Source organism: Larus michahellis, chromosome 1, assembly GCF_964199755.1.
Source record: "Larus michahellis chromosome 1, bLarMic1.1, whole genome shotgun sequence".
In the NCBI taxonomy this organism is placed as follows: domain Eukaryota; kingdom Metazoa; phylum Chordata; class Aves; order Charadriiformes; family Laridae; genus Larus; species Larus michahellis.
The window spans coordinates 197,843,484-197,871,300 of record NC_133896.1 but is presented as its reverse complement, the minus strand read 5'-3'; the positions used below and the strand labels follow the sequence as shown (position 1 = coordinate 197,871,300).

The window sequence follows — 27,817 nt, the reverse complement described above, 5'->3', positions numbered from 1 at the left end:
CTATGGGAAGAAATAGGCAAGTAAAAACTTATAGTGTATTTCATGTTAATTTATTAACAATTTATCTGCAGAGCCCTCTGTGACACTCCTGGTGTGGATCCCAAGCTAATAACAGAGGCCTGGGTTTACAATCACTATAGATGGATTGTATGGAAATTGGCAGCCATGGAAGTGTCTTTTCCACATGAATTTGCGAACAGATGTTTGACACCAGAAACAGTGCTGTTGCAGTTGAAATATAGGTACGTGTATAGCAATGTATTTCAAGTTGTAATTTGTGATACTGTGTGCTTTCTAATTCATAATATTACAAAATAAGCACCTCTACCTTGCATTTGCTGTTTATCAGAATGCTTATATTGTTAAATCTATGCATATCAATATTAAAAATGTAGTGCATGTTGTTTACAAAAATTTAGATAACGTTTGCTTTGCTACAGTGGTACTTAGTCACATAGATTGTTTTTCCATAAAAGTAATTGTAGCAAACTATTGCTTAATCAATGTGATGGATTTTGTTAGCTATAACAAAGCATCATGAATTCTTTTTTGTAGGTATGATTTGGAAGTTGATAGAAGTAAGCGATCAGCAATCAAAAAAATAACAGAAAGAGATGATGCGGCAGGTAAAACACTTGTACTGTGCATTTCTAAAATCATATCGCTAAACGCTGTTGTATCTCCTAGCAGTAGCAATAAGAATGTGGAAAGTAAAAAAGCAGCAGCAATAATTGAAGTTACTGATGGCTGGTATGGGATTAGAGCTCTTCTGGATCCACCTCTCAAAGCTTTCTTACATAGAAGAAGGCTGACTGTTGGTCAGAAGATCATAGTGCACGGAGCAGAACTTGTTGGCTCTCAAAATGGATGTACGCCACTGGAAGCCCCAGATTCCCTTATGTTAAAGGTAAAACAAAATATTAGTTCAGCTTGACTGGATGTGACCGAAAGATGTGATAGATACTATTTCGTTGAGCCACGTTTTGTAAACAGAAAAAGGTTTGACAGGGCTTTATAAACAGATTGACAAATTGAAATTTAATAACCAGATTTGTAAGACATGACACAAGGTAGCTGATGCTGTTCAATAGGTTGAAGAGAAGTTTATAATACACAATTCTGCCAAGTTTTGCTGCGTGTTTTGACAGTTCCAGCTCTAATTTGGTTAAGCACCGAGTTACAAAAAGTATTTATCCATCACAGACAATACGGAAGTTGGAGGAAGAATGGGGGGGAAAAAAACAGATCATCAGAGGGTGGGCTTGGGGGGGAGGGTCTTGATTTGTTTGAGGGCAGTTAAAGTACTGGGTGAAGTTTCAGCATAAAAATTTTGCTCCTCTGGTAAAAGCAATGGCTTGTCTCATAGATGCTCATTTGCTAGAGAATTTTAACTCATCAACTTTTTAGTTCCTGTTTAAAATACGTTCTTCAATGTGAAGAGAAACCTTGAAATTAAAATGTAATATGTTCAGGTGCAAAAATGTGATATTCTTAGTGAGGTCAGTGTGAAAATAGTCTTTCCTCTAGATATAATAAGTTAGATCTATCTTTTTAACCTACCAGTCACAGTTTATCATTCAACATTTAACTTATTCAGATTTCAGCGAACAGCACTCGATGTGCACGATGGCATGCAAAACTAGGATTTCATCGGGATCCCAGACCTTTTCCTTTGCCTTTGTCATCGCTTTACAGTGAGGGTGGTGCAGTGGGGTGTATTGATGTAGTTATTCAAAGAACTTATCCTATTCAGGTATGGTATAAGTATTTTATGAATCTAATGGGTTCTGTGAGATCTAAATTATATTAGTTTATTGCTATATCATTCCTCCAATCAGACATAATATAGAGAGCTAAAAAATTCAAGAAAACGTACTATTATGTGTAAAATGAACAGGAGTGGTTCTTGCAGTGTTGCATGTATTTAATATTTCAGGACTGGAGTATCCTGCTGTAAGAAGAATTTGAGTTTGAGCTCAGTATCTTCTGGTTGGATTTGCTTTCAGCTTTAAAAAGCCAGAAATAATTGAATTTCAGTTCTGTAATCTAAAAAGCACAGCACTTTGTAACTGTCAATATTTTTTTCTCCTTTAAAACAACTCCCAAGTAGAAGTGAAACCCAATTTTTTCGATTATTAACATATATATCCCTGCAAAGAAGTTTATTATCTATAACCATTAGTAAGATTACTTTTTCTTATATGTGTAAGATCTATTATTTAAAAATAGTACTGAAAAGACAATGTGATCATGGTGTAAAATAGAATGACGATCTTTTAAACACCACTTGATATCCAGACATTTTAAATATGGTCAGGCTTCACTGTAACTACTTGCTTTTATAACAATACCAACTACAAGAAGAAACAATATTTTGTTAGTAATCAATCCTCTTAATGATAACAGTTTAACTGGGATACAATTTTGAGATTTTGTTAACTTTTCTCAGTATGTTACACTTGATATGTACATATAGGGAGGGGTTTTTTTTCATTGCTTTCTTTCTAAAGTGTTGTATAACTGTTGGTTGATATAGAATGGATTCTGCAAAGATAATAGCAATATTTGGTTTGGATCATTACTTTGATATTTAGATCAGTACTTTAATAGAGGAAATTGCAGCACTTACTACGTGAACTGTCTGATAGAACTAACATTTATTTAGGTCCCAGAAAGGGGACTGTAATCTGTAACCGCATCACAGTAAATGGCTTCCAGGCTGGGGAGGAAAATGGTGCTTTATATCTCACTATATCAAGAGATTGATGTGTTGATGTAGATTTTTTTTTTTCTTTTTTAAACACTGAGACTCTTGCTCAAACATACCAAAATTATAGAAAGACTTGGGCTGTCTGTCTCCTTTTACTCCAAGAGCCAAGGCGTGTAGGAATCACAGTAACCCTAATTAAAGGTGTCAAACTGTGAATAGTGCAGGAAATACATGTCATGCAGTTAATGAGGCAGGCAGAGCCTATTTCAACAATTCACTGCCTCTTAAGGATCAGTCCTTCAACCCTTCCTCATCCTTCTGTCAGTATACTCCTGCTGTTTCTCTATGCTAAACCTGGAGCTCCCCTGATCCTGTTGCTTAACTAATTTAATTCACTAAACCAGGAGTGAGCAACTAATAATAATAATTTAAAAAAAACACCAACAACAATAAACCAAACTGCTGTCTATTGAATTAACAAACTGATGTGGTCTGATAAGGTCAGATATGTGCTAGAGTCAGTACAAGGGAGAAGATGGGACTGTGCAGCAAAGAGGAAGGGAAGGCACCACTTACAGCAGCAGTGACCTCTTTGTTTGGCTCACCTGTCTCTTCAAATCAGGCAAGCTAGTTCTGGCAGGGTTGTGGACAAGACTGTAGTCCTATGGAACCAATTATAGCAGAAAAAGTTTAAGAGCATCTGCAAGAACATCGTAGTTCTTTCACAGAATCTAAACTAGCATGTTACAAAAGATGGTATAGTTGATGTGGAAAGATAAATTGGATAGAATGCAGATCTGGTATATTTTTAAGCATTGAGTTTGATGGAATCTTAATGTATCTAGCAGTGGGATCCAGCTATCTTCTAAATTATGTCATTGATACCTATTACTATAAGTTATGGTTTCTTCATCTGTTAAATCATGCAGTTTTGACTACTGCTTCATTCTGTCTGTGTATCTTTAACGTGAATATTTATCAACCAATGCTGTGGACTTTTGCCCCTCATCTACTTACAATCTACTGCCTGTTCATTTTTTAAAGCGTTTTTACTTAACAGTGAGTATTAGAAGGAAGCTGGATGAGATTTAAACATTTCTAAAAGGGCTAGTTTTTGTTTGAATCTTTTTATTTCAGTGGATGGAAAAGACATCAGCTGGGTCATATGTGTTTCGTAACAGCCGAGCTGAAGAAAGGGAAGCTGCCAAGCATGCAGAGGATCAACAAAAGAAACTGGAAGCTCTGTTTGCAAAAATCCAAGCAGAATATGAAAAACATGAAGGTAAAGCTTTCATTATTTCAGAACATGTAATAGGAACACAAAAACTTCTTTGGCATTTACAGAACAGTTTAAAGAAACTGGCAAAAATTTCTCTGGTGACAGAAAAGCAGAGATAGGGTGTTGGGTTGTTTGTTGTTGGTTTTGTGTTGTATTGGTTTAGGTTTTTTACTTCGTACGTATCAAGATCTTTCAGTACAAAAGAGTTATATGCTTACTTGCTTGGCTTTGCAGCTATCTAGGAACCTCTTCCTGAGTATATTGATAGCCAGGCTACTAAAAAAATTACCAGTGAGATGATGCTCAGGGAAGTGCTACAAAATTGTAGAATTGTTAATTCCATTCTCTTCAAAGACCTGACACTGTAATATTTCACCCAGAGTTGGGCGCTGCTTGGGATGTATCTCAGTAGACCTGAGCACCGAGCCTCTTTCCTCACAAGCATTGTGGGACTGTAGAGATACTGAGGTCAGTGGAGCTGCTAAATGGGACAGGGACCCTGGTGACACAGGACGTGGAGAAGGCTGAGTTACTGAATGCCTTTTTCACCTCAGCCTTAACTAGCAATACCAGCCTTCAGCATTCCCAGGCCATGGAGACCAGGGGAAAGTGGAGCAAGGAAGTCATACCCTTGGTGGAAGAGGATCAAGTTAGAGAATACTTACACAAACGAGACATAGGTCCATGGCCAGTAATGGCATGAACCCACAAGTGCTGACGGAGCTGGGTGATATCTTTGTAAGGCTGCTCTTGATCCTCTTTGAATGATCATGGTGATTGGTAGAGGTGTCTGAAGACTGGAAGAAAACAAACGTGTCTCCTGTCTTCCAAAAAGGAAAGGAAGGAGAACCCAGAGAACTAACTACAGGCCAGTTAGCTTTATCCTGATCCCTAAGAAGGTGATGGAACAACTAATCCTGGAAACGATTTCCAGGTACATAAAGGACAAGAAAGTAATTGGCAGTAGCCAGCAGGGATTACCAAGGGGAAGTAATGCTTGACTAACCTCACAGCCTTCTGTGATGAAATTACTTGCTTGGCTAGATGAGGGGAGAGCAATGGATATTGTCTGCCTTGACTTCAGTAAGGCTTTTGATACTGTCTCGCTTAAGATCCTCCTAGAGAAGCTGAAGTATGAGCTAGATGAGCAGCCAGCCAGGTGGATTGAAAACTGGTGGAACGGTTGGGCCCACAGGGTGGTGATCAGTGGCACAAAGTCTATTTGGAGGCCAGTAAATGTGTGTGTGTAGTCCAGGGATCAACACTGGGTCCAGTCCTGTTTTAACATCTTCATTAATGATCTGGACGATGAGGCAGTGTACTCTCAGCAGGTTCGCTGATGATATGAAATTAGGACAAGTGGCCAATACACTAGAGGATTGTGCTGCCATCCAGAGGGACCTCAACAGGCTGGAGAAATGGGCTGACAGGAACCTCGTGAAGTTCAACAAAGGGAAATGCAAATCTTGCACCTGGGGAGGCACAGTCCCATCCACCAGTACCCGCTTGGGGCTGCCCAGCTGGAAAGCAGCTTTGCGGAAAAGACCCTGAGGGTCCTGGTGGACAAGTTGAGGAGTGTTGAAGGTGTAAGGAGGTGATCCTTCTCCTCTGTTTAGTATTGGTAAGTCCATGCCTACAGTACCATGTCCAGTTCTGAGCTCCCCGGTACAAGAGAGACATGGACATGCTGGAGGGTCCAACAAAGGGCCATGAAGATGCTTAAGGGATTGGAATAACTGACATAGGAGGAAATGCTGAGAGAGCTGGGACTGTGCAGCCTGGAGGAGAGAAGGCTCGGGGGGGATCTGATCAACATACACAAATACCTGAAGGGAGGGTCTAAAGAAGATGGAGCCAGGCTTTTCTCAGTGGTGCTCAGTGACAGGACCAGAGGCAATGGGCACAAACTGAAACACAGAAGCTTCCCTCTGGACATCAAGAAACCCTTTTTCACCTTGAGGGTGACTGACAGCGTTGCCTAGAGAGGCTGTGAAATCTCCATCCTTGGAGATATTCAAAAGTTCACAGGAGACATGGTCTTGGGCAGCCTCCTATAGGTGACCCTGCTTGAGCAGAAGGTTTGGCCAAAAGGACCTCCAGAGGTCCCTTTCCACTTCAACCAGTTTCCGACTCTGTAATGGGATGACACTGCATACCTCTGCTAGTGATTTCTAGCAGTAGTTTCAGGTCTGCTATTGCTATAAATGCCACAAGTGGCTGCTGATTGCTACAGCTCCATGAAGCTCACTGCTGCACCAGAAACATGTTTGCTTCCCCTTGGGTTTGACTCAGCTAAACTGGAATGAGGTAGGGTATTTAGGATTCTTGGCACACTGATTATAGATTTCAGCTGCCTTAATACTCTGGTCTGTTTCTTGGGAGGAGTTTTTGTTGGTTCTGGTTTGGTGTTTTGATTGTTTTGTCCAGGAACAGATAAGTTTCCATCACTAACCATAGCCTGTGCAGTTCAGATTTCACAGGGTTGTATCTACAATCCAGATAGCTACTCCCTTACCATCAGTCTTTCTCGTGGTGATCTGTAGCACTGAGATGTTCTCCAACTGCTTTCTCAGAAGCTGGAGTCCCTCACAAATAACAAGGAAAAGGCAACTAAAGCCATACCCTAAACCCCCTCACCCCCAAATTCTTAGTTGAAATCTGAAGTTGCTTTATAATTCATAACTTCACTGATAAGAACTTCCACATATCAGTCACCTCATTGTGTTTGAGTGGTAAACTATACTGAAGGAATTCATCGAAATGCTAGCAGCATTAAGTTAAAGTTAACTGGGCTTTTAGCTGGTGTCCTAAGGAGGCTTCACATGCAGGCCTGTGACCAGGCCTGTTGTCCCAGATCTTGGTATCTTTGAGACTTTTTTGCTGTGTGAGAGGAAGTTACAGACATACAGGAAATATGGTCAAATATTGATGAAGTTTCATGGCAGCCCATCAAGTCTCCACTCTCTCTTAAGTGGCTGATAGTGGCTTCCCCAAAGTTTGTATAATATTCTAATCTATGTTGTATTTAAATGAATGAGAATTTTTTTTTTCTGCTTGTATTTTCCTAAGATATATATATACACACATATTCCTATACAGAAGTGGTTTGTATTTTTATTCTGGCAAGGCCTAAGTACTACCATGCTTCTTACATAATTATGTCTTCATTCACTTTTAAAGTGTATTGGTTATACTTAACATAATGGCTTTTTTTCAACAGAGAGAACCAACAGAAGAACATCAAGATCGTGCATAGTCACAAGACAGCAAATCCATAATTTGCAAGATGGTGCAGAACTTTATGAAGCAATTCAGAATGCATCTGATCCTGGTTATATGGAGGTAACTGTAGATCCTGCTGGGCTAATTTTGAAATGCTTGTGAAATAATTTACAATTCAGTACCTCCTGCTAAAATCAGCCATTAAATCATTACTTATTTTGGCTGCCTTTTGAGATTTTCTACAGCATGCTTATTGCTAAATAAATTAAGATTAAAATTTTTGAAAATATTTTAACGAAGGCTTGTTGAAATAGATTAGTAATATCTTGGATTGCAAAACAGAATGATATTTTCTCTTGATACAAAACCCCAGGATACAGCACAATTAAAACCTAATGTTACTTGTAATTTTATTACTTTGCTTTGTCTTGCATATATGAAAACTGAATACATCTTGTATGTCTTGACTTTCACACACTTATTCTTGCATGCAGTTCACTGAAGTGTTTGAATTATTATACTGTTGTTGTCATCACAACTTTTATTTTATTGTCACAACTTTTATTATATCATCTTCACAACTTTGAAGTGGTTTTGCCTTTATTAATAAAGATGCAAGTGACTAGTCCCTGCCAGTTGTTAAAAATTAAATACATGCCTTGTGTTTTGCAAGTCAGGGTCCTTGACTGTCATAAAGCCATACAATCTGTGACTTTATTTGATAAAACGTTACACATATCTGTGGTCCTACACGTGAAGGCATCTGGATCTTGGAGGCTTAGTTAGAAGGGTAACACTCCTGATGCATTTTAGTGTGAAACACTGCCAGCTCAAAGACAGCAGCCTGCAGAGAGATGCAACTCTTCTTCTTACTGAGTTTTTTTTTCTAATATTTCTTCTTTCTTATGAAACAGGCAAGCATGCCTGTTATATTAAATATTCACCTTAGTGAATATTTATGCACTCGTAAGCAGGCTTCTCACGAAACATAAGAACAGTGTGTAATGTAATACTTAGAGAACTGAGTACCAGTCAAGACTGTAGCATTAACATACCTCGTTTCAAGTCCTAGTAGTGAATCACTTGAACAGGAAATCGCTTGTAACAGATGAACACTTGAGAAAGAGGCTATCTAAAAACCTCGACAGGATTTTTTTTTTAATTAATAAAAAAAGATACTGAATACATTTTCTCTTGGTTACAGGGATATCTCAGCGAAGACCAATTAAAAGCTTTGAATGGTTACAGGCAGTTGATGAATGATAAAAAGCAAACTCAGATACAGGAAGAATTCAAGAAGGCTTTAGAGTCAGCAGAACATGAAGAAAATGGTTGCTCCAAAAGAGATGTGTGTACTGTGTGGAAATTATGTGTAGTAGACTACAGAAAGCAAGAAAAACATAAAGGTTAGTATGTAGAAACTTAAAAATAACTTTTATCTGAACATGTTAACTGGCCAACGTAACAGGTAGATTTGAAGTTTCCCAACAGCATTCTAGCTTGCATGTTAATGTTTCAGGCTTTATTTGGGTTTTGCTTTGGGGCTTTTGGATGGCAGGGAGTGTTGTTGGATTTATTTTGTTAAAAGCCTTCAAATTAGTATTGCACAGCTAATATATCTTAATCTGATATTGTTAGGAGTGATACTGAGTATCTGGCGTCCACTGCTAGATGTTTGTTCATTGTTAAAGGAAGGCAGTCGGTACAGAATGTACCAGCTGTTAACATCACAGTCCAAAGGAAGATCAGACTCAACTAACATACAATTAACAGCAACAAAGAAAACTCAGTATCTACAACTGCCAGTAAGTGCTTTAACTGCATAAAGATGTATCATTAAAATGTATCGCGTTGTACATAAGTGTGTTATAAAAACTTAAAATTTTTTTGTTTCTTCAGGTATCACAGGAGATGCTGGTACAGATTTTCTTTCCAAGAAAGGCTCTAAAATTCACCAGTTTGTTAGATCCTTCTTTTCAGCCACCATGCGCTGAAGTCGATTTAGTCGGAGTCGTAGTTTCTGTTAGCAGAACAGGTATGTTGTGGACCACGTTCATGTCCTCCTATTGAATAAGCACTACATTCTTTATTTCAAAAGTCAAAATTATCTTGGTGTTGTACCTGCATCTCAGGCCTGTGAAAACCTGCTAATATAGCCCATCACCATGATATGCTGGCAGATAATTCTCTTTTCCTAAAGAAAAACTCTTTGCTTATTAGCTCAAGAAGAATTTAGTAAGGAAGGATCCAAGCTCAAGAGGAGCTTTTCTTTATTTTTTTCCATAAGTGGTGTAAGTAAGTTCTCACATTTATGTTCAGCATCTGCAGAAGTAGCATCTTGCATGTACATGAGCTCCCTCTTTTGTGAACAGTGGCAAGGAATGAGTGGAACACAGACACTGGAGCACATGGGTAGGGACAGGTGGATAATCTTCTGAATAAAAAGGAAAAGCACCACAGGAGTATTGTTTTTTAAGCACTGGAACACAGACTTTTCTGTTATCAGTAAGGAGATAGTGTAGAATATAAATGAAACATCAAACATCTGTTACCATGCACATAGGCTGCCACGTTATACTTACCAATTCTCTTTCAAGACCCCTGTGATTTTTTTATAGATACAAATTGCAGCAATCAACCTTTATTTAAAGGTTTAAAGTTTAATCCAAACTTTTTGTTTTAGGTTTCACTACCATGGTGTACTTATCTGATGAAAGCTATAATTTGGTGGCAGTAAAGATCTGGGCGGATCTCAGACACTTTGCTATTGAAGATATAGTTGTCCGCTGTTCATTCATTTCTGCAAGCAACCTTCAGTGGCAATCTGAATTCAGATCAGAAATTCCTATACTGTTGGCTGGAGATCTTTCTGTATTCTCAGGCAGTCCAAAGGAAAACCATCTTCAAGAGAAGGTTAATGAACTGAGAAGTATGATAGAGGTAAATTTTAGCTTAAATCATAGCTTAATGATTAATTTTAGTTACTGCTGCATCACATTCTTCACCAAAAGTTTGTTAGTACTAATAAATCTTTAAAACAAGTAATGCACGTAATGTTGAATTTGAGGGGATTTTGCAGGAGATGGAGTAAGGTGCTAACGCACTTTTCCTGGACAACTCTCAGGACTCTCAATTCACCTGTTGAATGTCTTTTGCTTTTTTTGATTCAGCTCAATCAACACTCTCTTCAGGATGTGCAACAGAATCTTCTCTGGCTAGCAAAAATGTTGCACCTGTCAGTAGGGAATCTGTCATGGACCCTAGTTTGGGTCTAGCCTTTTAAAAGCTGACATACACTGTCTTCCTCACTTGAACATCTTTAGTATCAGATTGCTGGTTTCATTTATTTATTTATTATTTCCATTTTCTAGCTGTGCTAAGTAGCATGTCTGGTCATGCATTCTCATTTCTTACTGAAAAACAAGTTTAAATACAAAAGGATTTTTTTCTTATTAACAATAAAAGGAAGGTATGATATTTCTCTCCATGGGAAGTACAGCAGTCTTCTAAGTTGTTGGTTTGATATAAAATAAGCTTCTAGTAGGACTTTGTTTTCTCATCGTAATCCTAAATACTTGGTTTGTGATCATATAGTACTTACACAGTTTGAAACAGCTTTCTGCATTGTAATCTGTTCTTTATAGAATGTGGACTCCTTTTGCTCTGACGCAGAAAGTAAATTGATGAATTTGCTACGAAGAAATCGCTCGCTTACGCCCAGTTTACCTAAAAGATGTGGCTTGGAACGCCCCTCTCCTTCCTGCACCTCAGGCCTCTATGCAGAGGATAAAAGTTTGGTAAGATTCTGGTATTTAATATGGGATTTATTCTGGCAGTACGGATATGTTTTATACTGATAGCTGTGAATGATGCCTATTCTCAGTCCACTCCATAGGTTCTTTTCAGGGCAATGCAAGCTGATTCAAAGCTTTCTCTGTGTGTGGGTTTAGGATTATTCCTCAGGAGGAGCTGTGAGACTATTCTCCCTCCAAGCAGTACATGAAAACCTCCTGTTGTGGCCAGTGTTTTGACAGCATACTTTAAATAGTCAGAATTTTATATGAGTAAAATGCATCATCCTTTCCCTGTAGATGATTTATTGCCTCTTGGTCCCACTGTAAAGATTATCTGACATGGATGTCACTGGAAGGAAAAATCTTGATGTGTATATTTTTCTTTCATGGCATTCTGCACTTCCTACCCTTGTTTAGAGAATTTATCTCCTGGTCTTTTTTTCCTAGATATTGTTTGCTGTTTCCAAGATTTAAAAGGGAAAAGTTACTACCTAGTAAATGTTTACATTTTAAGCAGTCTTGACAAAAATTGTGTTAAATAGTCCTCAAGTTTCCTGTGAAGGCTGCTGGTGGCAAGTTGTTCCTGATGTGGAGTACTGAGTGCAGTCAACAAAAATTTTTCCTGCCAGTAGTTGTGATGGAGGTGGAAACATCCTCATGTGAGATCAATTCCTGGACACTAATTTAAGCTTATAAGGCATCCTTTTCCATTTCAGAGAGAGTGCTAATATTTAAAGCTAAAGGTTTACTTTATATCTGTCTATTAAATATATTAACCAAGTGAGACATTAAAGGCATTCTCAAATTAAGCATGTGTTTGAAGGATTTGCTGTGTAGTGTCTACCCTGTGTGTATTGTTATCCTCAAGGTTTTTGGTCTATATTCTATCCCTTTTCTTCTTCAGTTTTTTTCCTCATTTTTCCCTGTTTAACAACCTTTTAAGGATATATCCAATGCAGTAGAATACCAACTCCTTTTTATGAGAGCTTTGATTTCTTAACATCTGGCACAGAAAAATTCCCATACATTTTACTTAGATCTCAGAAACAGAATGTAAATGTGCTGTCTTAATGTACATGTAAACAGTAATTATTAAGCATCAATATTTGAAAGAATAATATTAGTCACCATCAGAAGATACCAACCTAAAGTTAAATTGGACATGAGTGATGACATAGCATTTTTGTATCAATTCCCCCGCCACACACACACACATTTTGTGGAAGTAATTGAGGAAGCTAATGATAGGACATCCTATTCAACATAAAACTTATCTCTTTTTAACTAGATCTCTTCTAAAATGGAAATAAAGCATCCAAGCCCTCTGTCAACTAGCACACCGAACATGAAACTTGTCGCACAAGGGTCAGCAAAAACGCCTTCATCTGCTACAACTAATGAAAACCACCCCAGAAACAGCAAAAAGAGGAAAGCGATGGACGTCCTCAGTTGCATACCTGCCCCTCCACCACTGACACCAATCTGTTCCATCATTTCTCCATCCTTAAAAAAAGCATTTCAGCCTCCACGAAGTTTGGGCTTACAGCATAGAAAATCATCAAAAGATACAAATCAGAATATTGGTCATGTCACCCCCTGTAGAAAATCGAGAGAAACTGTCCATCTGTCTGAGAATGATCTGGTTGCCGATGAAGAACTTGCAATGATTAATACACAAGCACTCATGAATAATTTAACAGAAGAAAAGAAGATTGATTATGTAAATGAAAACAGCAGTACAATAGCTACTAATTTATCTGATGATCTTTCACACAAAAATAGTTCCAGGTCTACTGGGGAGAAGCAAATAACTAATTAAAAGGCAGGCCTGAAGTAGCTGAGGCTCTTCAGAAAGACAAAGGAACCTGAGGACTTGCTACCTGCCTGCTGAATGCTACAAAGACAAAATCCCCGAGAATGCTACTAAATGCACGTGTACAGTATTGTATATATTTCAAATTCAAATTATTTTTACACTTTGTACATGAAATCCTGATTGTATTTAATAAAGCTGATTTACAAAAACAAAGACTCATGAAATGACATTTCACCTGCAAAATAATTTGGAGCTGAGTAATTGATACATTTCTCACACAAACATGGATCATACAATAGCATCAGTGGCTGTTATGGCTGAAGGCTTGATGACATTTTATAAGCCGCTGCTTTGATTCTGATGTATTCTTAAATTACAGCAGGATCTTTGTTTCAGTCTAAAGCAATCAGTTTTGTTACCCTCTGTAGTATTAGAACAGTTGTTTGTCAGTCCTAAGTAGCATAGGGCAAAATAAACAATTCTCGAAGTTCATTGTTACCAGACATTAATTCTGAAATATTGCTCTGTAATTCTGACATAGTTCTTGTAATTTTCCCCTCAAACGTTCCCTATAGCACAAAAAGAGTTTTAGAGAACAACTATGATTATTTGAATCATAGCAAAATGCCATACAGAGGTATTAATGGTAGATTGTTGGTCAGTGTTTCTGAGCTACTCCTTAAAGAATCACTTCAGGCCACAGCATCGTGAAAGATAATCACCTTTCTTCGATTTCATCGGGAGGTCTTCCCGCTGGGACTGAGTTAGCACTTGAATTCATTACTTTGTTCTCATTAATTTCAACAGGTGAAGCGTGTCAGAATTGGAGTTTCTCCCCTGGAGAGAGAAACAGTCCGGCTAGACCCACTGCCAACTCCACATTTCAGTTCATTTGTTGTCTGGCTGCCCCTTGCCCTGCTGCTTCCCACCACTTGTGGCTCAAAGGAGGGAGGATGTTTCAGACCTGAGACCACCAGCTCCCACTCAGCAACCTTTCAGGGGTCCTGTGGCTCGAGTGCTGAACTAGGGGTGATTCCTGTCACCAAGTGGGACACTGTGGCAGTATGGGAGAACTGTAATGGGCCAACACAAGCTTGCTGACAGTTCTGTAAACATTTGTGCAATACTGCAAAGCCAGGTTCCCTAGGCACCCTAGTTCATGTTTATTTACAATGATAACATTGCTTCTTTAAATGCAGCTTGTGTAGAAAATGCAATTCACCTCATACGTCTACTGTGTCCTGAAGACAGCTTCACTTTTGCCCAGAAACAGCATATTTTATTATACCTCGTACTTGTCTGCTACACTGCTAGATGAGTAGCAGCTATACACATCTTTCTTAATGTCCAGTGTGAGCTGTCTTCATTTCCTACTGCAAAATAACTCACTACTGTCCTGTTCTATAAGCACTGCCTAATCATCCATACCTACTTTAAAAAAAAAATTGTCATCGCAAATGCTGAGTTTTAAAACTGTTTTAGGCTTTTTGATGAGGACATAATCAGCAGAATTTAAAATATGGATAAAACTACTGCAGGATTGCTTCTTTTCTCACTCAGCCATCAGTCAGTGGCTTCTTGGCACTTAGTGGTAGAAGGAGTTGATTTCTCTTAGAAGAACATTTCTTTTTTTCTCCTTAAGTCATTATTTTGTACTTCTGAGTTAGTTTGGGTGTTTGGTAGCCTTGCGCTTCAGCTGTTCAGAGCTGCTCCTGTAGCCCTGTTCCTACTTAGAAGTTAACAAGCACTAGCCTGACACTGATTGTTCCCTTTTAGGAGCCTCTGTATATGGACTCGTCTCAGGATCGGTAGAACTCCTATGTCACGGCAAGATAAAGGGCTGGGTTTGGCGTGTTGGAGAGTTTTGCCTCCACGCTGGAGAAGCTGTTTGGCTGCGACAGAGCTGAGGTAAGACCAGCACGAATCCAGACAGCAGACGTGTAGATGGGGAACAGCGTCAAATCCGCCTGCAATCTGTCAGAGCTACCTTCTCCACCATTCCCTTTGCCTCTCTTAAGCCAGCAGTAATGCTCTAGGCAAGGTGGAGTGGAAAGAGACAAAAGGTTATACAGCCAGATATAAAGTATTAAAACAGCAAGAAGCGACAACTGCGTGGAGAAGAATTGGCCACATGGCCTGTAAGAAAGAAAGGAATAATTTAGTATTTATTGTCCTCTTAGTGACAGAGTGCAATGCAGGGGAAAAAACCCAAAAAGCATGTGGGACAGGCAGTAAACTTCACCATAAGCTTGAATGGGTTTTCATGGAGGAAGAGGGATGAGAGGGAGTACAGCCTGTACTGGGGACAAGGCTCTTAAATCGGTCATGTAGAGCTGTGAGATCAGAATCCAGAGACGCTTAAAGATTTGCACAAGATAAAATTTAGACATGTAGTAGAAAAATACAAGAATAAAAAACAGTTTAGAAAAATGTAAAACTAGAGACTTTTATACCCTGATAATTAAAATCCACTGAGGAATCCACCTCTTCAGTTAAATGGCACGTTGTTTGTACGTGCCACGTGAGGTCTTCTGTTTGAGAAGACTGGAGGCGGGTTGAAATGGGCACCCATCCCGTAAGCTGCATTTGGGCCACTGGAGCTTCTCTCATCATCTCTGCTTGGTTTTTCAGAGTGAAGAACACTGTGGAAGGTAACGTTGTGCTCGTATTGTTCTTTCATCCGTTGTATCTTTTGTCGAGGGACATGATGAGTATTTCTTCTGTAGAGTCAATATTAACAGAAAATACAAGTATTTAGCTGCCTATGTATTAGAGGTTAGCATAAGCTTGCTAAGGTTCCCGATGTGTTCGGGCTAATGGTTCATGTCCCCACTGATCTATTTCTAGCCCTTTTTTACCGAATGGCTCTTCACTTCCACCGACTTCTTAAAAATATTTTTGTGAGTAGCCCAGACACAGACTCATCATCAACAAGACTAGAGGGCAAAAACCTGTTGTTTCTTTGTGTGAGCACAAGTGGGGAAAAATCATACCCGATGGGGCTCACGCTCCGGGGCAGATTTGTAAATGCTGACGAGGCTGAGAGGGAGTGGAACAGGTCGCTCAAACATTCAGGGCTTTGTGGAAAGACCAGAACAGGCTGCGTTCTCTCAACACAGTAGTGTGAATTGTTCTTCCAAAGACCACCAGGGATTTCTGCTTGTCTGTGAGTTTGCAAACTCTGGATATCTTTGGTTTTGATATTTAGCTGTACTAGGCACAATTCTTCACCTAGAAAGTTTGTCCTGCACCCATATTTTCAGTCTTGTGGTGTGTAAATCCTGCACTGCTCAACATGGTTTTTTAACCTGGTGGAATTAAGGTGACAGTAATGCAGGAGGTTGCCAGCTGCAGCATCCCACTTGTGAAGCGGGCACCAGGTGCTCCAGCAGCCAGTGCCCCACACACATGTGCAGCCCCCGCCTGGGACCAGCAACCGGCACAAACTGTATTGCCAGTAAAGACACACCAGGATGGAAGCAACCCTCAGCTGTCCCCCAATTATTTGCCAAAGAGCTGCTCCAAACTGAGCTTATTTCAATTAGTTTTACACTGCTACTGTAAAAAGCCCACTTGCTTCAAACGATTAATAAAACAAAACACAAGTGACTGAGTAGCTCGTCCTATAACAAATGATTACCAGTAAAATCTGCCTCTCCAGTGATGCCCTACAACTGGCTCCCAGCTGGTGCTGGTGAAGCAAGAGCTGACACTTGCGGTTGACCACTAAGGCTGTTGGTGTCCTTGCCTGCCTTCAGCCCCAAGCCATCCATGTCCTGCCTCTCGCTCTGGAGCCACTGGCCCTCGGGGCCACAGCCCTTTGCCATTTGTCTCTGTCACACGCCAAAAGGAGCAGTGCTGATTTTTGACTAGAGTTCCTAGTTGGTGCAAAACAAATAAATCCGTCGGAGTGAAGTACCCATGCTCTGTTTTCTTGCAATAACAAATAATTTAGCGCATGTTAGCTTCTGGATCTAGTAGATGGGACTGCACTTGCCACCGTAACGTACTTTACAGCTGGTTGGTTAAAGGCTAGAAAATTAGCCTGCATGGAGTTTTTTTAGTCGTATAACCATTAACCCTACATCCACTAGCCAAGCTAGCATACTTAGAGCCATATGTGGCTGCCTCTATATCCTACCACATTACGCAGAGTTGATACATTCACTGTATCCCTTTTGTGTGTGCACGTTAAGATCTTTAGAAAGATCCCCAAGAACCCCATTTCTTGGCCGCACTTAATGTAGCATCCTGCCGTGGCAAGACAATATTTGTTACGGTTAGCTTTTTTAAGAACAGATCTCTGAATATTGTCTGTAGTACTTAGACACATTTTGTGCCCAAATAGAGAGAGCACTGCTCAAAATACAGGATGAAAATCAGCGTTCCTGCCCCAAGGAGCTTGCAGTGTACATACACACTTCAGGGGGAAGGTGCTTTTTCTACTGCCTGACTCCCTTCAGCACGGTCAGGCTCCTTCAGGGCTGAATGCACTGCAGACTGGGTACTGAGGAATAGAAATTTTCCACGACAATCCTTCTGTTGTCATTTACTTGGCTACTTTTTAGGGTATATGAAGAAGAGTGCTGACCTTTTTCAGAGCACATCAATAAAACGAGCAGCTGTCTGCTATATCGAAGAGAAGAAGATGTACCTTGTCAGTTCTCGAACATTGAACTTCCAGGGTGTATCTGGTTCTTGGAATATAACTTCATATCTATTTTCACGTGCCTGAAGACGGACACAGAAGTTTTAGATGTATGGCTGCGGATCTGAGAAGTAGCCTATCTGCCAGACCCCCTGAGACTTTATCTGGCTAAGCAATGTATCCCATGTACCAGGGGCCAGAAAGAGGAAAACAACCATGACTCTCATCAAGGTGCTGGTCTGAGTCCCAGACAGTTTGTTTCCCTTACATCAAAGGATTTGGGTCTCCCAGCAAAACCTGCCTCAGCATTTCCCCCAGTCCTCGTCTCCCACAGCAACGGTATCCTGGCACTTGAACTGTCTGGAAGTCACAGATGGTTCAAGAGACACCGGCTGGCCACGCCATTCTGGAACTTCTGGGAGGGTCAGGTCAACATCTCACAGTCATGCTCTTTCCAAGCACTTAGACCACAGGCCTTCAATTTTTTTTTTTTAAGGTAAAGCAACATATTTTTGTGTGTGTGTATATATACTTAATACAATTATTGATTGCTTTTGGGTTTTGATTTGGGGGAAAGGAGGCAGGGAAATCTGTTGACCTTTTTACGTCTTGTTCACCTCTGGCTGCGCGCTCTCTCTCTTGCTGCCTGATCACCCACAAGCAGTCTCAACTGCTACTGGAGTGGCACGTTCAGGCTTTCCAGCACCACCAGTAATTTTTGCCTCTTCTGTGCTCCCATACAAGCATTATTTAGACCTAAATTTCTTAACTGACAAGACCATAACCCAAGAACAGAAGCGTGAGTATAATTTTAGCAGAGAGGCCACATTATGAAACTGTAGTAAAACTATCGCCATCGCTACCAGAACTCCTGACAAGAGATACCAGTGCATCTTTGAAGACTCTTTATGGTGTATTTTTCACAAGTCATTAACGCAAATTGGAAGTCATATCTTAATATATTTGTCACCAAATAATTTGGGAACTGTTCAACTGATGTCGCTACTGGGGATTGCCAAGAAGTAACAGGGCACGTTCAAAGACTATTAATCTTTTCAAGTAATTTTGCTCTCACTGAGTTATATAGCTGATGAGATAAAACAACTGCACTGGCACCTCTTCCCCTACTTCATCACAGTATCAATCCTTAACTATCATTAGAGAACTAAGGGAAAATGGAAGTAATTATTTTTAGCCATGTTAAGAACCATTTCAGTCAGATCACTTCTTAAACGTCATAGCTGAGCATATATAAAAGCAATAAATCGGAGCTTTCCCTACCATCATCACATACGGCTTCATTTCCCAAGCATGGATGTTGGTGTTATCAATAATAACCGGGCTTTTCCCATTCTTCATTGCTTTGCGTGCTGGAACGTAACACATTAATTAAAGCTAAAACATATCCAATAACAGACTGACCCAGGTCTTACTAGCCCCCAAGGGTCCTCTCCTTGCCCACTGCTAGCACGCTTGAGTCCCCAACAGGCTTGGGTTGGTAGCCACCACCCAAACAGGAGCAGAGGTCAGTGCCAGCAGATGCTCTCCTGCAGGAGGTGCCCTCAGCAGCAAGAGCTGAAGCTCTGACAGAACATAGTCAGCGGTATCACAGCACTAGGTATTTACAACAGCTAAAAATCACTGTTATTTGCAAAAGATCCCTGTTACATGATCTCAAAGTATGTCTGCCATTGCTAGTGATGAATTCAGAGTACAGCCCCAAAAGCACATTACATTTTTCTCTCTGAAGCAGAGACCTGGCTTGTTTCATTCTCAAACTTACAATTAGGTTTGCAAGTTTTCCTCCTGCCTGTCACTAACTTCCCCCGTCCCCCGTAACACCCCCTTCCAAGTCAGGACAGACATCCAAGAAGCTCCAGCCTGATGGATGGCGCACACACAGCTGCACCCAGCAGCCGCTGGGCTGGCACTTGCGTGCCACCTGCTGTTACCAAGCTTCAGCACTGCTACCGAACAGGCACTGGTTTACTTTCTAAAGTAACATCTATCAATCACCAACATTTTTTTCATTTATAAATTTCTCTCTTATAAGTCAGAAGAAACAAAGTCAGAAGTGTAAATATATTTTCTTAACCAGTACCCCGTGAAGTTCAGTATACGACAACACTTTGAGATATTTTTATTTTGGGTCCTAAGTTTAAAGACAGACTGAGAAGCAAAACTACTCTGCAAAATGTCTGGATCAGTTTCAGTCACCTCGCTTTTGGTTCCATTTGTGTGCGTCCTCTAGGAAGTCAGGCTCAAACACGTATACACCATTTTCGATAAAGAAGTCGTCGGTACTAAGAACTACAGCACTGGGATAGTCACGTTTCAGTTGTCTGGAAAACAAAAAATGACAGGAGGATTACTATATGCCAAGACATGCCTGTAATCGAGACCATTAAATAAAGAGCTATATGAATGCTCTGCAAATACGGACAGTGCTTCATTTGAAAAATCTCAGCTTAAAGGATCTGAAAGTAAAGTAATCAGTAGATGGACACAACGGACCTTAAAGGCATGGCCTGGATTTCTTTTAATTCAGCAGAGGAATCTACAATGGACTGACAACACAAATCTTTGATCACATTAATATATTCAGTTATCTGAGAAAGTACGACTGTAAATACAAAAAAAACCCCGCCAACTCCAAACTTGCTAATCCCATGGAAATTGGTCTCAAAAGACGATGTGATCATGGGAGTTTTGCTACAGAGAGATTTTTGAAGATAACCAGGATGAATGACGATTTCTCATTTAGTACAGATGGTCTACATTATTATCAGTTTGTCTTGTTTGGGGTTTTTTTGGCTACAAAGCACTTTTTTTTTTTCAATTTGCAAACAAATATCTGAGTGATTAGTCAATATTTCCTATTTTTTGTTGTGCTTTTATGGTTCTTTCTGGTTTTCACTTGTCCCTGTTTTACTTAATCTTCCTCCTGTAGAGTTGAAGTCATTTTTATTTATTTATTTTCAGCTTTTAAACATGTTTTATAAACAAATCTGAATTGCTTAGACGGGCACCCCAAATGCAACAGACCCATAAACCTCGTCCCCCGTGGCCAGAGGCACAGGGCCACCTCCCCACCCCCACCCTCCCTTCCCTTCTCTCTGCTGTGTCCCCCACCGCAGTGCTCATTCGCAGCTGGGATGCCCACGAAGGGTGGATGCGTGTCCTGCCGTAAGCTCACCAGCTGCCTCCCAGACACTGAAAATGCTCCTTATGGGATGGCTTAAATATGAAGTGTTTCTCTGCCAGTCCCTAGAGAGCATTAAAAAAAAAAATCATGTAAAACTGGGTTTTGGATTTATTTGTGTCCACAGACAGAATTGTCTATTTTTTTGAATCAAGGGAGTGCTGGGGGAGGAGGGAGTCTCTGGAAGAAGTCAGGGAGAGCCCACGGCATCGTCGCCCTGCTCTCTGTCTCCCTAAGGCCCAAAACATCTCTGGAAAAGAAAGGCAGGCCCACGGAGAAACCTTGTGCCTGTCAGGCGTGAGCGCGCTGCCCTGCCATCTCCCACCACACGTGGTCTCCACGCCCTGGGACTCATTTCAAGCTTCCCTGATAAAAGCACTTCTTCTCCATCCCCATAAGCTGCAAAACAACTATTTCTCAATGTCTTCTCTAATTGAGCAACAGCAAAGGAAAAGGTGCCTCCAGGTTATCAGCAAATAAAGACACGCAGACAGAAAAAGCTGAATTCTGTCATCTCTAGCTCCGCCCTAACCATTTACTTACCACTTTTACCCTACTCTGCCTGCTAGCAGCAATTCTTCGCCAGGATTGCGTGTTACATTTAGGCGAATAAAGGTCAGCTTCTGACTTTGTTCCGCCTGCACCGTAACTTCTACCGTCTGCTGATTAATTAATATTATTTTGTGGTGGCAACCGCCCCAGAGAGCAGAGTCCCTGCTGCGGGGACTGGCCAGGGCTGGGCCGCGGCCACTGTCAGGTACCGTGTAGCACCTACATGTCGTTACCTTCCAGCTCCTGCTTTATTCACATAATTACGTGTGGCTAAACAGATCGACCACAAGTCACTTTGCGAACTGTTAGCAAAGAGTCAAATTATTTTTGCTTTCGTTTTGGGCCCAGGCAAGTATTCTTGTCGTGAAAAGCACGGGAGCACCTAACGCTTATCTGGTTTCTCTCGTGCCGATAAACTGATACATTCAGCTCTGACCGTAATTCAGCACCTCTCCCGACGCTTTACCCGTCTGCATCGCCACCGCTGCTCTAAAAAAACTGACCGTGCTAAAATACGTGTCATCCCTTTAGCTACTAATAGGCACATAAAACTGCACGCACTCGTGAAAGATCTCAAGATTATTATTTTTTTTCTTGCTCAGTCTTTCTTTTAAAAATGTTCTCAACCAGTGCAAACCTTAAAAATTATCTTCTTAGCCTATACCTTACTACATTTTTAACATATATATGCCCACTCGCATGAAAGCTTTGCTATTAACCACTAGGCAATCTAAATAGTGTGTGGTTATCTGTAAACTCAGTCTGTCTGCTACCCTCCTCTCACTGGTAATTAAAGTAGGTAAAAGCCGTGCTTCAAAGGAGGAAAAATATGGCACAAAAAGTGCTAAGAGCTATGAATTACTGTCGCATTTGCTATATTCATACCAAACAAACTCCTACTAACAGCAACATAAGAAAACATTAAGTGGGAAAAGGAAGATGTGTTACCTTCTGCTTATTTTGCTGGTTTTAACTTTCAGCTTTCTACAACCGCCAAACTGCCACTCCAGCTTACGACCACTTTCTGCAATGCCCTATCGCCCACGAAGCTGGCAAAAATCCTGGTTCTTCTGTCCCTTACAATCTCAAAGGGCACCAAAACCTCTTTGGTACGTTCCTTGAGAAATAAGCCTTCTAAGAGCTACGCAGGACCACAAGTTGGTTTAGAAGACAGGTTTTATAATCACATCAGGCTCCTAACCACTGTATGGAATGAAAATGCCTATAGTTTAGCAAAATATACACCAGTTATGCAAAATGGGGGGGGCTTGTGCCCAGTGTTATTAATTAATAAATTTCGAGCAGCACTGCAAAAAGAAAATTACCCATTGCCGTTAGATCAGCAAGTGTAAAGCATACTAAAGAGGAAAAGAAAAATGACATTTCTTTGCAAGATCAAAGGGTACATCTGAGCTATGTTTGCATTTTTTAAAAAAGCCACGGAACGTGAAGCACTGCACTGTGATAAGCAGCATCTGTCGAAGGCTCGGTATTAATTTGCCTAATTGGGACATTTAATTGCACAGTGTTACAGCTCTCTGTCTTGCAGTAAATACAAAATATGGTATGTGCTGTATCTTGCTAAAGACAAGTTTGCTGCTCTTTCAGGAAATACAAAGGATAAGAAAATAAGAAGAGAAAGGGGGATGTTTCCTCTGCTTCTAATAAATCTCCCCAAACCCTTTTCTCCCCCTCCCACAAGGCGAAGCAGGTTTCCACGCCAGGTACCGCAGCTCATCAGATCGGCTGATGCACTCAGGGAAAAAAAAAGAAAGCTTTTGGATGCTTCTGCTCTTCAGCTCCGACACAGCAGCAGCAACTTCACGGATCTTCCAGCAGGACCCGGGAACTGGTAAAGCCCCTGGGAACACGAAGCTGGGCAGAGGCAGAAGCTTCGCCGTCTGCCCGCACCGGCCCCACCGGCAACCCGGGCAGCAGGGACGCTTCTCACCGACGTGGCGTCTTGGCTAGCGTTGGTGCCGTCTCACCCCGGTCAGACGGATGACAGCTGCCGTGATTAAAAAAGGAGAATCTTTCTGTTGAAAATACAGCTGCGTTTCTGTGTGCCTGCAGCAGTGTTGGAACAACTGCCTCAGGGACCAGATCGGTGGCTTTAGGGTCTCCTGCGCTATTCATCTGATGATCTGTTCCCGTGATTTACACCAGTTTTAATTCCTCCTTTTTTTCCTAAATAGCATCTTCAGTATTTTCAAACAAGCATTTCAGATTTTAAATGTATATACAGACAATAATTATTCAGGGTTTCAGCTAGCTGGATGCTATAGAGTACTTGGGAGAAGTCTCCATGGACACTAGTAACACCACTGGAGACAGAGAAAAAAAAATCCATAACTGTATTTCATAGGCTGTCATGTGTTTCCATCAGAAAATTTGAAAAAAACCCTAATTTCTGATTTGAGCCTGATAAGCAGAGTGGAAGGAACATTTCCAGTGCTCAGAAGGCAACAGAACGGTACACTGGGCAGATCTTCTCAGAGCCGGTAAATTCCCAAGTATTTCCAGTCAGAACTAGGCGATCTGGAGCGCATGCCCAGCGCTTATCAGCTGCCTGCTGGGTTCTAACACACACAAAGGTAAATGTTTACAATACGTCGCCACCTGGAAGCAGGAGCTGCAGAGCTAAAGTCCACAAACCCTGGTCAGAGCCGCAGTTCTGCAGCAGGGTGGGGGTGCTGGGATGACCTGGGGAAGGTATGGATCGTACAGATCACACCAAGCAGTGATGCTCCGGTGCCAGGGCATTTCCCGTTCTGGCAGATTCCTCCCTCGGTGCTTCATAAGGGCACACAAGAGTGAACGCGTTTCAAGTGATAAATCAACAGCAGTGGCTGAAAAGTTGCGTGTTTGATCATGCCCAGCCTCGTGCTTGAACAAACCTGCCAGATAGAGGGTTACATGAGTTGTGCCCCATTGCAGTATGTTGTAGAAGAGCTGGAAATGCAGCTACTGTGCAATAGAGTGTTGGGGAAGCAGGCAGGAGCTTGCATGTGGCTCACTTGATTTTTTGGAGGTATTTTTGGAAGCTATACCCGCAACTGCACCTCAGGTAACTGTTGTCTTAGCAGTTACCCAGGTCTGATCATGAAATCTGAACTGTGAAGTCAGGGGAATGTGTTCAGGAGGAAGGTGTTACGCTCACCTGATGGAGGCTTCGGGAGATGCAGCTCCCAGCTCCTCCTCCTCTCCTACGCGCTTCTGCTGGTGGTGACGGACGGTGAACAGTTAGAGGGAGATGGTTAGGGTCACCTAAAATATATGGTTCAGGGAAGCATATTCTCAACAGTGAAGGAACTGGAAAGGTTTGGAGCTCAGCGGTGAGCAGACCAACTCCTCATTCTGCCTTGACTATTCGTCACAGGTGGATCCTTTACCATCTTTACCAGAAACGAAAAACCAGTCCTGAACCGATCCATACCAATGTCGGCTGCTCTGAGCTGGGGGAGCAACCGGGACGGGGAAGTTATTTTAATGAAGATGCATTAACTAAATCTTACAAAGCCGTGTCCAAACTGTGCTGGATGTCACTGAAAGACCAGGGAAACGAGTTGTGGATCCAAGATTGTTCCTAGGCTTGTGTGAGGAACTGAAAAGGGGCCTTTCTGCTGGAGTTATCAGTGACTTGCCATAGGACCAGTGATAGCATTCATGGTTTGTGACTCTTCTGAGCACTGTAAAGATGTACAAGGTGTGACAGAAATACTGGCTGATACACGGAATGAATGAATGGAGGTCTGCGTGAAAGCACCAGAAGAAACAACAGAGCAAAGGCAAAGGCTGACAACCAAAGACCATCATTAACAGCAATAAAACTGGGAAAGGTGCTGTTTACACAGCCCTCAGAGGCCAGCACTCAGCTAAGGCCCAGCACAGATGACTTGCTGCTGGTAGACCTGTCGTCTGAGAGGAGAACGGTCAGGGGGTCACACCAGCCTGCACACACCTTCCTCCTTCCCCTCGTTCCAAAAGGGGGAGAGGCTACAGCTGGAAAGACACCCAAAATGGGAAAATGAAAATAACGAGCAAAAAAACCTGCCGAAGATTCGGAGGCAAAAAGATGGCAGCACGGAAACCACTGGCTGCGGGATGGCACAGCAGACCTGGCCAAAACCCACCCTGCCACCACCCACCAAGAGGAACCCGGAAGAGAAAGTGAGGATGGGACAGCTGAAGGTCCTTGTCCTCTCCGATTGTGGCCAGACCAGCTGTGCATACGCATCTCAGGGCTTGCAAGAATTTGGGTATGATTGTGTGAGTGAATAACATCTGAGAGAATGAATCTGAATGGGTAAAATGGTTTACCGAGGATTTTGCAAATAAGTATCACTCTCCTGCTCCAGCAGGATCCTGCACTCAGCTTTGCTGCAGTAATTTTCTGCAAACATCGCTTTGCTTAGCACATTGCATTTACCAACACCAAAAGGTATATGATGTGGGAACAGCAAATCTCAGAATTTTCTTGGCGCAGTCCTTTCATAATCTGGACAAAGTTAATGGTGAGGTGCCGAATGCAGTTTTTAGAGCCGCCCTTTGATCTGTGTGCTGCTGAATGGCCAAATGTAATGATATAATTAACAGGGGCTAGAAACGGAACGAGTTCCTCAAACGTTCACCTCATAGGGGACTAAAACAATAGTTACAACTGAGTTTATAAATCTGTCATTAATAATTAACCCTGTGTTTTGACCTAAAAAAACAGGTGTGTCAGTTATTTGCACTGGCTGAGAATATGGCCCCAAATCATTATGTTTTTACTGTACTATGAGAAGCCCCGAACTCCCTGAAGGAGAAGGCGCCTGCACTTACACAACCTTTTTAGGGGGAGACGTATTTTGGGTGTCAGTAAAAACACAGCGTTTGGCTGTTTGTTAAAGACCTTGGTCTTGCAGAAGTCCTGTGAGGCAGAAGGCACAGCGTGACATGGAGGACTGTACCGAAAAGAGGAAACTGTAGATTACCCCAGAGCCTCACACAGCTTCACGCTGGCACCTCTCACAGCAGGGCCCTTCCTGTGGCAGCCAGTGATCCCAGCATGGGTTCCTCACCCGAGCAGAGCAAGAAGACTGTGAGCGTCCCTCTCTTACAGAATCATAGAATGGTTTAGGTTGGAAGGGACCTTAAAGATCACCTAGTTCCAACCCCCCTGCCCTGGGCAGGGACACCTCCCACTTGCAGGGACACTTTGTTTTGATGGAGAGTGGGTGGCCCTGGGAGCTGCGACACCAGAACCTGTCATTTTCTGATAACAGACTACGGCTAATGCTGCGTCACGTCGACTGCGGCGCCGTCTCCGAGCATTCCCCTCTGGGTTTTTCCACCTATTTTATCAATCTTGGAGCTGCTGGAGAGTGAACAGTCTCCTCTGCCCGTTTTATACACCCCTATGGCTCTGACCGGATGGCAGGACATCATGAAAACAGAAGTCAGAGTTGTCGTCAGTTTTCCCAGTCAGAGCGAGTAAGCACTTTACCGTCTTTGTGATTAACCACGATAAAAAAAAAACCCAAAAACCACCAGTCTGGTGCTTTTTAGAGAAGAAACAACAACTGTCTTGGCTTGGGTGATGAGTCCATCTTATGAGAAGCGCCCCATTCGGCACTGCTCGCTCACAACAACAATACACTGCGCTACAGGCAGCGCACCCGTGAAGCAGCGGCAGCAGCGGCGCTCCGGGCCCTCTCTGCCGGCAGCGGCGGCTCCCGGCCGGCTCTGCTTCATCGAGGCCCCTGCGAGGCGCCCACCCCCCGCCCCCAGCCCCAAAACCAGCCCCGAACTGCTGCCCCCGCCGCCTCCTGAAGCGTTTTTTCCAGCGTTTTTTTTTTTTTTTTTTGCCGTTCCCAGTTGGGAAGCGGCAGCCGCGGGGGGTGGGGGCAGAGGGCTCCCGGCAGCTCCTTCCCTCCCCGCACCGCTCCTGCTCCGGGGGCAGCCGCGCCGGGGAGACCCGCCGCCGCGGTGAGGGGCTCCGCCGCCGCCGTCCTTACCTGGCCAGGGTGGTCTTGCCGGCGCCCGGCAGCCCCCGCAGCAGCACCAGCCTCCCGCCGAAGCGCTGCGGCGGGGGGTGCAGGCTGAGCCCCCCCAGCGCCCGCAGCAGCCGCTCGTCCATCCCCGGCCGTCCCGGGGAGGCGGGAGCGGAGCGGCCGGGCCCGCAGCGGCGGCGGGGGGGGCAAGGGGGGGGCAGGGAGGTGGGTGCCCGGGGCAGCCGCTCCGGAGCCCGGCCCCGACCCCTGCCCCGGGGAGGCGGCGGGACGCGGGGGTCCCTCCCCCGACAGCCGCTGCGGGGCGGACGGACGGGGGCAGCGGGCGAAAACTGGCGTCCCTCCGGGGAGGGTGGATTTGGGATCGTGGGTTTCCGAGACTCTTCCCCTGTGAAAACGAAAGCTGCCGTGAAGAGAAATAAACAGGAGCGAAACGGCGTTTGCGGCCCATACAGCGAAACCGTCCGGTTACGGCACTAGCCTTTCTGCCCGGAACACGTGCCCAAGATACCATCTTCAGTTACTTAAAATCAAGATTAATCTCCGAAGTGTCAAAAGCAGGATGTTCAGCCCCGTGTGCTGCCCATATGTACCGTGAAAT

The 27,817-nt window shown here is 42.6% G+C and overlaps 2 protein-coding genes across 6 annotated transcripts in view; one reads left to right on the top strand and one right to left on the bottom strand.

The window, feature by feature from the left end:
* BRCA2 (BRCA2 DNA repair associated) overlaps positions 1-12,824 on the top strand; it is a 42,886-nt gene extending 30,062 nt beyond the window's left edge. For 2 of the 3 annotated variants that reach the window (XM_074567871.1, XM_074567867.1), the window contains 11 exons: positions 72-242; positions 556-907; positions 1,598-1,753; positions 3,848-3,992; positions 7,210-7,331; positions 8,416-8,617; positions 8,850-9,016; positions 9,111-9,246; positions 9,895-10,151; positions 10,856-11,008; positions 12,294-12,824. In XM_074567871.1, coding sequence (XP_074423972.1) covers positions 72-242; positions 556-907; positions 1,598-1,753; positions 3,848-3,992; positions 7,210-7,331; positions 8,416-8,617; positions 8,850-9,016; positions 9,111-9,246; positions 9,895-10,151; positions 10,856-11,008; positions 12,294-12,824 — 2,392 coding nt within the window. The remainder of the gene's footprint in view (positions 1-71; positions 243-555; positions 908-1,597; positions 1,754-3,847; positions 3,993-7,209; positions 7,332-8,415; positions 8,618-8,849; positions 9,017-9,110; positions 9,247-9,894; positions 10,152-10,855; positions 11,009-12,293) is intronic. The other variant, XM_074567879.1, reaches the window with a different exon arrangement.
* N4BP2L1 (NEDD4 binding protein 2 like 1) lies at positions 34-27,620 on the bottom strand. Of its 3 annotated transcripts, none has more exons than XM_074567895.1 (6): positions 27,223-27,487; positions 19,687-19,811; positions 18,751-18,839; positions 17,476-17,552; positions 15,275-15,541; positions 34-895 (listed from the first exon to the last, which is right to left on the bottom strand). In XM_074567895.1, exons 1-5 carry the CDS (start codon positions 27,342-27,344, stop codon positions 15,310-15,312), a joined length of 645 nt encoding a protein of 214 aa, XP_074423996.1. In that variant the 5' UTR covers positions 27,345-27,487; the 3' UTR covers positions 34-895; positions 15,275-15,309. The 3 variants fall into 3 exon arrangements, with proteins under 3 accessions (XP_074423996.1, XP_074423991.1, XP_074424002.1); XM_074567890.1 differs by lacking the exon at positions 34-895 and adding an exon at positions 12,019-13,658; XM_074567901.1 differs by lacking the exon at positions 34-895 and having other exon boundaries at positions 12,934-15,541; positions 27,223-27,620.
* Between the last annotated feature and the right edge of the window lie 197 nt (positions 27,621-27,817).